This window comes from Ailuropoda melanoleuca, chromosome 19, assembly GCF_002007445.2.
Source record: "Ailuropoda melanoleuca isolate Jingjing chromosome 19, ASM200744v2, whole genome shotgun sequence".
Taxonomy (NCBI): Eukaryota; Metazoa; Chordata; class Mammalia; order Carnivora; family Ursidae; genus Ailuropoda; species Ailuropoda melanoleuca.
Window position 1 is genome coordinate 5,009,309 of NC_048236.1, and position 12,519 is coordinate 5,021,827.

Below are 12,519 nucleotides of genomic sequence, written 5' to 3' on the forward strand. Positions count from 1 at the left end.
CTCTGACATCCTTTTTCTCTCTAACATAATGATTCTCAAAGGTGGTCTAGAAACTTACAGGAGTTCTCAAGACCTTTTCAGAGGCTCTGAGACATCAAAAATCATTCCTGGGTAAAAGACTCATTCAAAGTATAGGACAAACCAAGGGATTTTCATGTAACTGAGTACAAAAAATTCACTGATATTTCAGATTGCAACAAACTTTTAAGAAACTCCCACTGTTGGGGGCGCCTGGGTGGCTCAGTTGGTTAAGCGTCTGCTTTGGGCTCAGATCATGATCTCAGGGTCCTGAGATCAAGCTCCACTTTGGGGTTCCTGCTCAGTGGGGAGTCTGCTTCCGCCTCTCTCTCTCTCTGTCCCTCCCCCTGCTCATGTTCACTCTCTCTCTCAAATAAATAAATAAATAAATAAATAAATAAATAAATAAAATCTTTAAAAAAAAAGAGAGAGAGAGAGAGAAACTCCCACTGTTGAGTTTCAGTGAGGTATGAGAGAACAGCCATATCGAAAAGACTATGTAGTATCTATTCTTTCTCCAGTGACATGTCTGCGTGAGGCTGATTTTCTTCATTTCCATGAACGGAAATAATATATCACAACAGATTGATTCCAGACACATTTATGGGAATCCAGATGTCCTCTATTAGCAAGGCATTAGACAGATTTGCAAAAACTTAAAATGATGCTATTCTCCTACATTTTTTTTATGGCTTGGAAAATACAGTTATGTTTCATAAAATCATGCTATTATTTTAGCATGTAATATCTTTCTTGTTATTTTTTATTTACCAAATAAATATTATGACAATTTCTCAGCTTTAGTTTCTAATGAAGTTCATATGGGTTGATATAATCACCCCATTATTGAGAACCTTTGGGGTTCTCAATAATTCTAAGTGTACAAAGCAATGCTGAGAACAAAAGTTTGAGAACTGCTACTCTTAAAGTTAAAAAATACCCATTTTTTAACCAGTCATCCCAAACCACACTTTCCCCTTCATTGACTTATAATGATTCATTTATCCTATATTACATTCTTATGTACAAAAGTGATCGTTTCTGTGTTATCTATCCAGTCTGTTATATTGATACTGAACATCTACTCTGACACCAGTATATACCATTTTATTTTATTTTATTTCACACCATTTTAATTGTGGCTTTATAACATGTTTTAATAGCTTGAGAAGATAATTAATAGTGTTTAATTATTCGTATTTTCCAGCACTTCCTTGTTTACTCTTTTCCGGGCATTCTTGCAAATTAACTATGTACCAAAAGCATAAAACCTTGAAAAGAGAATACTGGCAGAAGTTTAAAAGTTTTGGAAAAATCGTATAATAAAGAAAAAGAAGAAATAGAATAAGTCAAAGAAAGTAGATAGTATTTGACCACTTTAATTTGTTTCAAAAATATAGAAAGGAATAAGTACAGAAGCAAAAATAAACAATGAGACCATGTTCAGACAGCATCAGGAAAGAACAGTAGGAGAGCACTTGCAGTGTTCACAAGAAATGTTGACCAGTTGTCCAACAGGGGAACAAACATGAGCCTCTGCCACTACTTGACACAGATGACCCCATTTGAAATGTTTTTATAATCCAAATTTCTGGGACCCATTCATATATTCAACGAAAATTTATGAAGGTTAAAAGGACCACATTGTATGAATTTATACTAAGGAAATAATTACTAATGTTTACCAGAATTTGGCTACACAGATGCCCATCTTTGCACTGTTTATAAACAACTGGAAGCCATATGCATTTAGGAATAGGGAACTGATTTAAAAGTTGATCCTATGTCCACATATTCGATTATTATGCTACAATTCATAGTGGTGTAGATGTCTTTTATTGAGACAGAAAACTTCTGTGAACTACTATTCATACAAAAACAGATAATGAGAAAATTAGCACAGTACAGTCCCAACTGAGTTTTAAAATATGCATAGACTACAGGAAAAAAATCTGAAATTATGAGAATACCAAAATGCTCTTAGTGGTTATCACACTTGTAAAATTTCAAGCAATCTTTATTTTCTTCTTCTAGCTTTTTTTAATGGTTTCCTTCTTAAAAATAATTACCATGATTTATCTATGTAATAATAAGAAAAAGCTGTGCAACTTGTCATTTTCCAAGTTAAAGCCTTAACTCTGCAGGGAGAAGTTCGCAGTGATTAGTGTACCCCTGCTCAGAGGAAAGGTTGTATTTATTTTATCTATAAAAGAAATAGTAAGTACAGAAGACACTGCTGCATCTTTTACAAATATTAAAAAAATATTGTGAAAAATAAGGAAAGGAAGTTCTGGAACATTTTTGGAGGATGGCATCCTGAGCACATGTCTCTGGGTTGCCTTATCACTAAGAGAGCCACCACTAGGGCTTGGAGGGAGCCTAGATCTATCTGGTTGAGGAAGTGGAGGTAAGAGACTATGATCTTTTTATAACTTCTCTAATCGTTTCAGACATATATTACTTCTAATTAAAAATTTTTATTGGGAATCCATAACGTTGGAATTATAAAACAGTTTGGTTGTGTAAGAGGATCATATGCAGTGAATCATGAATGTGCTTATTGCCTTGGACCAATAATCCACTACTAAAACATATTTCAAGAATAATCATTAAAAAAATTTACTATGCACAAAGATGCAAATAATTACCACATTAAAATAACCACAAAGGAAAACAATCTAAATTCTCAAGACTTAGGACATAATTAAATATTTAAGCTATCAATTCAGTGGCCTATTATAAGGCCATTGAAATAAATATTCAAACTCCGGAGGCATGAGAAGTATAATAATGTTAAAAAATGTTTAAATCAAAGTTTTATACTATGATGAAACATAGGTTTCTGTATCGATGTCATACAAGGAGCATGTCAGATAAAGGGTCATGCGGGTTGCACATGCAGGAGTGTATATGTGTGTGCACGTGTTTGATTTTGGGTGTTTCTTTTGGTAAAGTTCTTGAATAAGTAAAATTACTTTTGAAAAAATATGAGATGTTAATGGCCACAACAAATTTATAATCTGAGGTCAGAAAGAGGAAATAAGAGAAAAAGAAAAGAGTTAAGGAAGAAGAAGAGGGAAAACATACTGCTGATTTTTCTCTTTATGATCTTTCACACACACACACACACACACACACACACACACAAATAAAGAAAGCAAAAGAAGGAAGGACAGAAGAAAGGAAAGAGAGAGAGAAAGGAGAGAGGGTGGAAGAGAGGGGAAAGAAATACAGACTATTAGTGTTCATGAGAAAGGGTGCAAGGAAAGCATAAAATATTTTTTAAGAGATTGTCATGATATAGAAACCAGACAAAACAGTACTGAGGATAGACAGAAAGAAAAGAAATGAAAGAGAAAGAAAAGAAAAAGAAAGAAAAGAAAACTACAGATCACTATCTCTCATGAACTGAGATGCAAAAAATCCTTAAGAAAATACTAGTAAAACAAATTTAATAATGTATAAAAAGAATTATACATCATGATCAAATGAGATTTATTCCAGGGATGAAATGCTGGTTCAACATTCAAAAATCAATAAATGTAATCCATCACAACATGTTAAAAAGAAAAAGCATGATTATATCTACTGATGCAAAAAAAAAAAAATCCAAAAAACACTGGACAAAATCCAACACCCATTCATAATTAAAATTCTCAACAAATTAGGAATAGAGACATATTTCCTCAACTTGATAAGAAGTATCTACCAAAAACCTATAGCTAAAATCTAGCTTAATAGTGAAAGACTCTTCTCTTAAGATCAGGAGCAAAGCAAGGATATCTATTGTCACTACTATTATTCAACATAGTGCTGGACATTAGAGCCAGCGTAATAAGGCAAGAAAAAGAAATAAGAGAAGTAAAATATTATCTACATAGAAACTCCCAAGGAATCTATAACAACACTTGTAGGACCAAATAAGTACGTTGAGTTTTGCAAAGTTGCAGATACAAGGTGTACACATAAAATCAATTGCATTTCTACAAACAAGTGACGTACAATTGAGAACCAAAATTTTAAAAATACCATTTACAAAAGCTCCAAAATAACTGAAATATTTAGGTATAAATGTAACAAAGCATGCATAGGATCTGTATACTTAAAACAACAATCAAGATACCTACCAGCAGATAAATAACTTCTGTAATTCAGCTAATTATCTGTTAGCCAGAATATAAATAAAGTCTAATAAAAGTTCAACAAAAATTATAGTATTATTCAGAGTAATAAACATATTCTTCTACTAAATTACACCAAGTTGTTGGACCATGTCTCCTCAAAGCATATCCTTTTATAATCATTTTTTTAAAAGATTTATTTATTTATGAGAGAGAGAGAGAGAGTGTGAGCAGAGGTAAGGGGTGGGGAGGGACAGAGGGAGAGGGAGAGAAAGAATCTCTAGCACACTCCCCTCTGAGTAGGAGCCTGACATGGGGCTTGATCCCAAGACTCTGAGATCTTGACTAGAGCTGAAATCAAGAGTCAAACACTTAACTGACTGAGCCACCCAGGTGCCCCTTTTTATACTCATATTTTAAAGTACTTAACAGATTATTTAAAAACAAAAATTGTTAAAATCCCACTAAAACTAAATGCTATAATTTATGTAAGATCTGTTAAATAAACTATGTCTCCTTTTGATGTAGCAAGTTGCAATTTTTATAAAATTTGAATTTTTTTTTGTCTGTTGTGTTCTACTACTAAAAATATTTCTTGGTTTGAATCCAAGCACTCTCAAACTGTGTGTAAAAAAGCTCATAAGAGTTGAGGGCTGACTAAATGTGATCTAACTGGATAATGCAGGCCCTACATCAAGCCATTCTGAAAAAAATATTTTGTTCTCCCTGTTGAATTGAAAGTCAGCCACATGCACATCTTTCATGGGGCACTTGAGAATTTTCTCCTGCTTTGACCTCTCTCCCTCACTCAGCTGCTGATTGCTAAGATCAGTTGCTATTATCCACAGCATTCCCGCTGTTTCCATAGCTGTTATCTGTGGCCTGAAACTACCCTCCAGTTAGCCAAAGGAACTTTCCTCATACCCTCAAGTCCTCAACCTAGGGTTGCTCAGAATTACTTACTAGTTGGTTCAGCAGACTAATCCACCTGCTTGATTTCTATAGGATTATACTAATTCTGATATGATATCACATAGCCAGAATGATTAGTAAAGGGTTATATTTTAGCTAACATAGTCACCAACAGATAAATAACCATACTGATAAGATGCTGCTGCATAACTCTTATTAGTAACCTGTTCCAGCATCACTAGTGTTTCCCGGAACTTCAGGAATTATCTAATAATATACGAGCAAAATACGTACTTCTTTCCCTTTGAAGGTTGGTTATTTTTTTCCTCTTTTTTTTTGATTGATTTTTTAAATTTAAATTCAATTAATTAACATATAATATATTATTGGTTTCAGAGATAGAGTTCAGTGATTCATTAGTCTTATATAATACCCAGTGCTCATTTTTAAAACCCAACCAAAGCTCACCAAAATTTTAACTGGCTTCAGCACTTTCCTAGTAATGACACCAGGGGCTCTTAAACGAATGGCTTCCAAAATACACCACTTGATTAGTGGGAGTTTCTTCAAGTCATCCTCAGATACTTTCATCTTATCTTTACCTGTAAAGAGAATTTCAAAAACATTTTTAAAAGGTGGACTTAGAGAAGCCAGAAAGTGATGTCGTGGGAGCTCATGAGCACAGGTTAGAAGCTGCCTCTGACAACAAGTGTTCGCATTGCTATTACTTTTTGCATACCAAGTTTAGTAACTGAGGGCCTCTTTTTATCATTTTCTTTTTACCAAGATCAAATGTATGGCCCCAAAAATCAAATCATTGTTCATTATTTCAAGGTGATGGACTGGGATTCAACTTTGGTCTTCACCTTCCTGTGGCTATCAAATGATTAAGATAGGGTCCATCAGAAAGGGGTTCAATTTTCACTCCTTTCCTTCTTTCTTGTCCAAATTCTTCTTCCACTTAAGGAAACAGCGATAAAAGATTGGCATCAAAAGCATAAAGTAAAAGAGCTGCGAAGCCACCTGCCTCACTCCTTCTACCTCTTCCCTGATGATTCGTTTTTGTTCTTGCTTTTGATTTTTTAAACATACGTTTCAGAAGGCCCAAAACGAACATGAGGGAAGGGACAATGGGGCACATGTATTACATCTGGAATGACGAGCTCTCCCTCTAAACATAGGTGCAGCAAACATTCCTAATGTAATATGCATACCTCAGCTTATGTTTAGATTGAAGACACCTGAAAAAGGACTGGGGTCAATCTTTCTATGACCCAAAATATGATTAGGTCCTTTCAGTCCAATGAGACATTTCAGTTAATGGTATTTCAGATGAAATGTTTGCATTTTGAAAATTATTTAAAACAACTCAGCTTTCAATTTGATTTTGACAGTATTTGCTTAATAAAAGTCAACAACATTGTCAGTTTAGTTAAGTCAACTTTCACATTTGCTTCCCCACTGTATTGGGAATGAATGGGTAAGAATGGAATGTAAGGTCTCCAGCCATGTCTTTCTTAGATTCTGGATAAGACTAGTTCTAAAGCAAGCCCAGTCTGCAGGAGAGGTCTACGTGGGTGCTGCCTGGGAAATCTTATCTGTCAGTACCTATGGAACTCCAGTACTCAGAAGCAAATGTCTTTGGTTGGTGGAATCTGGGAACCACGCTTTTTGACCTATAGTTCTATTAGTACCCACAGAGGCACCTATACATTCCATTCAACTCGACAGATTCTTGAGCACTGAATAAGGGCCAGGACTTGAGTTAGGCTCTACTAGGGTTACAACAATTAAGGCATTCTTGCAATATAGTTAGTCTACTAGGAGGTAAGAGACAAGCACACAATTAACTGGTACACCATGCAAGAAAGAAAACTGTTCTGTGATATGTAAAATATTCTAATATTTTGTTCTCATATAAAAGCAGAGAGGTTCGTGTCCAACTAAAGGAAAAGCAAATAATTCTGTGAGTGCCTTCCTCTAAAACTACAACTATAATTAGCTCTTTGCAGAGAGTAGACCTTAATACATAAATATTGAATTAACAACTTCAACATGGGGAGAGGAATGAGTGAATATTCCAGGCAAAGGAAAGCGGAAGAGTAAAAGGAAGACTGCAGAAAGTATGGGTATGTTCAGAAAATGGCAATGGGTGTAGTGGGCCTAGAAGGTAGGGTAAACGTGATGGAACAGTGAGAGATCCACTGAGGTCATTATAGGCCATCTTCAGTGCCATTCTGGAAAATGTGGAGACTGGGGAATTTGGGGACTTCCTGTCTTGGGCGAAGAGAGGATGAAAACTTCAGCAATGAAATAGCGATACACAGCATTGTTCTTTTTTTTTTCCCCAAAGATTTATTTATTTATTTGAGAGAGAGAAAGACAGAGACAGAGAGAGAGAGCGGCATGGAAGGGCAGAGGGAAAGGGAGAGGGAGTCCCAAGCAGGCTCTGCACTGAGCACAGAGCCCTACACAAGGCTCGATCTCACAACACTGAGATCACAACCTGAGCTGAAACAAAGAGTTGGACACTCACCAGGCTGCGCCACCCAGGCACCCCCACAGCACAGTTCTTTATTAAGAGCTTCTGCTCATTTGCTCAGGCCTAAGTGACCTAATATTAAAAACGGACAAGTGACCTTATGGACTACTTGTTAACCTTCACAGACAGTGTCTCACAAAACATTTGCTTTTGCTTTTTCATAACAAGGATTGGAAAACAATAGATATGCTTTCTGCATCTTCACAGCCTAAATATCACAGTTTTTCCAAGTTGGGTTCTATGAAAGAACATTAGGAATGTTTAAAGCAGAAAAAAGGTTTTATGACCAACCAAATAACAGCAAATGTTAACATTCTATTGGTGATTCACTGAACACATTAGCATATTACAGGTTTTGCGAAATCCCCCAGTAGAGGCAGCTATTTATGCCAATGTTCCCAAAATTTTTAAAACTCCCATTAACTATAGAGGCATCATCAATAGCTATTTAATGAGGGCACCAGAGATCGTTAGCCATATAATGTAATGGCTATGGATCCTAAGACAATCCTTCCAAAAAAAAAAAAAAAAAAAAGCCACAGAAACCAAAAAACAAAACAAACCCTGGTTTTCATTTGTCTAAGCATTACCAGCACATACCATAAGCCTGGGCGTGCCTGTGGCCAAATCTTCTAACAAGTAGTTATTTTGAGCCAAAGGAATTATTACCATCAGAAAACTATCTTGATATGCCACAGAAAGCTAATGGCACCAAAATTTAACTTCTTCATACTCTTCTCCAAGTATCCTTGTACTTTCTAAGCTAATTCAGAAAAAATAATTGAGGAAACCCATAGTCAGAATTAGAAATTCTTTATTTGAAAAAATGACTGAGATTGTTGCAGATGCCAGAGTTATCACTACTAAATCAAGTGAACAAATATTTATTTGGCATTTAGTGGAGAGCAAAGTGCTAACTGAGCATGGCAGGGGATACAAGAAATTTAAGTTTGAAGACAATAAAAAGACAATAAATTCTCAAACTAAAGAAAAGGAAGGGTAAATATTTTCCCCAGACAGTGTTAAAATGAGGAATTCTGAGGCTCTAATTTATGAGTTTATAAATGACACACAAACTTGGAGCCCTGTGTAACATGTGGAAAGTGTTCAATACAAGGTGCTATCTATTACTGTTGCCATTAGTATTACTGCGAAGTTAGTAAGGACTCTGTAGAAGGCATGTCTTCCTGATTAACTGCTGCTCCATAGCTGATAACGTGATTCTTTTCTCTGAAACCTCAGGTGGGAGAAAAGCTACAGTCTGAGAGCCTATCCAATACTAATTGGATACCAGGTCTGAGAAAGTCTTCAGTCATTCACCCAGCAGGATTTACTGAGAACCTCTGAGCAGTGTCCAAGTGCTGAGGATGAAGATGAATGGAAGAGCCCTGATTCTTAAGAAGTTCATAGTCTGATAGAGAAGGCAAAGAACTGAAAGTAGTTAACATGGGGTAAGTGTCACCACGCTGAAGCACGCAATGTGCTATGGGGCACAGTGGTGACAGTGACCAGACTGGGGTGGATGGGGAGGGGTGGTTGGGAAGGAGACGTCAGAGAGGCTTCTCAGAAGAAGTAAAACCAGAGCAAAGGTTTGGATACACCAAAGTAAAGGACATGTTCACAGAAGAGGAATTCAGCTGACGAGAATACAGTCCAGTGCTGGAAGTCACTAGATCAAGTGACTTCAGGGCTCCATTGAAGTCCCAGGCTGGCTCCTTTATCCAACTTCTGAGTGTGACCCAGGAGTGGCTAGGTTTCATTTCTGGGTCTTTTTCTCTTCTCTAGACAGATTCTTTCTCTTGGGGATTCAAAACAAATGCTTTTCTATAAAATACCATCAATGGGCTGGTCATAACAAGAATTTTATCTTTTGCCTTTGATCACATTCCTGAGCTCCACCTTATTTTTATCTAACTGGCTTCTTGATAGCACTGCTTGCATGTCTGAAAGACATCTTGAAGCACGCTTTGGGCAACACAGAACTCTTCATTTTCCCCACTGAAATAAAGTCTTTCCTCCCTTGGTCTTGCCATCACTGAAAGTGGTAGCAAGATTTATCCAGTTGCTCAAGCCCAACACCTGGGAGTCATCCATGATCCTTTCCCTTTTACTTCCATTTAATTAGTCACCACAACGTGTTGTTTCTATCCGCAAAATAGATCCGGCTGCCATTCACCTCACTCCATCTCCATAGCTACCATTCTTGTCCAAAGGCACCATCATGTCTCAGCTGGCCCATGGTGATAGCCACCATCACACTCCCGGCTCCCACCTGGCTCTGCTATCATCCTTTGGACCAAGTAAATCAGACCAAGTCAGTACCCTGTGCAGATCCCATTAAAGGCTTCAATGCTATTTAGAATCAAATCCAAAGTTCTTACTTTGGCAAATGAGACCCCATCTAACCCTCTAATCTCATCTCACACTGAATCCTGTGTGACATTTATAAATGATCCAATCTCTCTGTGCCTCAGTTTGCTTACCTACAAAATAGGAATAATGAAAGTATCTGCCCTATATGGCTGTTGTGAGGATTAAAAGTGTTAATACATGTAAAACTCTTACACTCTGACTGGCACATGGCAAAAACTCAGTAAATGTTACCATCATCATTATTATTATTTCTTCTGCCTATTCCAACTGTTTGAAAGGCTAGCTCCTTCTTATCCTTTGGACCTCTGCTAAATTATTTCCTCCTCAGGAAGCCCTTGCCTTACCAGCTAATGTCTCCCAAATCACTCACAAGCTGTTTTGTTTCCTTTAGAGTTCCTGTTAGTATATGAAATAATTTGGCTTATTGTTGATTGTTGGATATGATTTCATGTTGTTCACAATCTTCTTCTTTCTATATTTTGATGTATCCCTAATATGTAGCGCACTGTCTGGCCCATGGTAGGCACTTGATAAGTTTTTACTGAATGAGTAAATGGATAAATGTCTAAAATAGTGGAGGGAGAAATCAATTAAGAAGTTTTCATTTTGTGTAACAACAATGGGAGGGATGCAGAGGAGAGTCAAATTTTAGAGACATTTCTGAGGGAGAATGTGAGAATCTTCAAACAAATAAGAATTTATGGAGAACTTGGTATACGCTAGACCGGGGGTTCTCCAACATTAAGCATGCCTCGGCATCCCCTGGGAGGCTTGTTAAGAAACAGATCACAAGGCTCTACCCTCAGAGTTTTTGAGTCAGTAAGTCTGAAGTGGGGGCTAAGAATCTGCATTTCTGGCAAGTTCTCAGGTGCTATTGATGCTGCTGGCCCAGCAACCATACTTTAAGAACCACTGTTCTAGATTGAAAGAAGTAGGAGAAACACTTGAATTTTATTAAATAATCTGGGTTTAAACTAGTTTTTATTACCAGTTTTTAAATTAACTCTTTAAGACAATGGAGGGAAACATACTTAGTGGGCAAAAAATAAGACTTAAATCAGAAATTCTGAATGGATACACAGTTGACCCTTGATCAATGCAGGGATTAGGGGTGCTGACTGCTCTCCCATCTGCCACTCAAAATCCATGTAATAACTTTTGACTCACCAACAATTTAACTACTAATAGCCTATTTTTAAAAAAGATCCATCCATTCATTTTAGAGAGAAAGAGAGAGCACGTGAGCACACAAGCAACCAAGATGGGGGGAGGGGGCAGAGGGAGAGATAGAATCCCAAGCTCAATATGGGGTTTGATCTCACGACCAGGAGACCACAACCCCAGCAGAAACCAAGAGTTGGACGCTTAACCAACTGAGTCACCCAGGCCGCCCCCCCCATAGCCTCCTATTGACTGGAAGCCTTATTGATAACATAAACAGCTGATTAACACATATTTTGTATATTACATATAATATGTTGTATTTTTAGAACAAAGTAAGCCAGAGAAAAGAAAATGCTATTAAGAAAATCATAAGGAAGAGAGAATACATTGACAATACTGTATCATATTTATGAATACCATAAGTTTATACCATCTGTTTATAAGATAAATCATCTGTCAGTACTTTATCAATACTGTCCAATATATTTATTTAAAAAAATTTGTGTACAGTTTAAGCCAATGTTGTTTAAGGGTCAACTGTATTGACACCAAAAGTCACTAGCTTTTTTTAACATCAAAGTACAAGATAGCAAAGGGGTTTTATTTTGAGCCCTAAAACTTAATGTGATAATTAGCTCTGATTGAACTTTTAATTGGCCAGAATTTCAGAACTGGTCCAAAATTTTATCATTTTTATAGCTGCAAAGACGTTGTCTTCATCTGAACAAGAATGCCAATGTACCTTCTGGAGGTCATTGACTTGAGCTTACATATATATTCAGGTCCTATTCTTCTTTTTCCTTATATGAGGCTACAGCCAAGGACATGGGCTGGCAAACTATGGCCAGCAGACCAAATCCATCTTGCCATCTGTTTTTGCAAATAAAGTTTTATTGGAATACAACAACACTCATTCGTTTATATATTGTCTAGGGCTGTTTTCACATTCTAATGGCAGAGTTGAGTAGTGGTGACAGAGACCTTATGCTCCATACAGCCTAAAACAATTACTATATGGCATTGTATAGAAATTCCTGACTAACAGGCATCAAGGGAACAAGCTGCTGGTTTGCTCCTCATTGTATTTCCCATTGCTCTGAAATCCAGATTTAATTCCAGCATTTGAATTTTACAAGTACTATAAATTCTGTGTGATTTCTATCACACATCTTTTATATAACTAAGTCATGTGGACAATGGCTAGCCTAGAATCTGAATAATCCTGTAATATGTGGCTATTTTGCATGGAAAATATAAACTGTCTCTTAGGAAAAGAAACGTCTTTGTTTAAAATATACTGGGGGGGCGCCTGGGTGGCACAGCGGTTAAGCGTCTGCCTTCGGCTCAGGGCGTGATCCCGGCGTTATGGGATCGAGCCCCACATCGGGC

The 12,519-nt window shown here is 36.8% G+C and overlaps 1 protein-coding gene across 5 annotated transcripts in view; it reads right to left on the minus strand.

Annotated features, from left to right (window-relative positions):
- The window catches only part of LOC100466240 (24-hydroxycholesterol 7-alpha-hydroxylase), an 88,692-nt gene that overhangs the window by 23,487 nt on the left and 52,686 nt on the right, over nucleotides 1-12,519 (minus strand). For all 5 annotated transcript variants that reach the window (XM_019799431.2, XM_034648103.1, XM_019799430.2 and 2 more), the window contains one exon: nucleotides 5,520-5,653. In XM_019799431.2, the coding sequence (XP_019654990.1) occupies nucleotides 5,520-5,653 (134 nt within the window). The remainder of the gene's footprint in view (nucleotides 1-5,519; nucleotides 5,654-12,519) is intronic.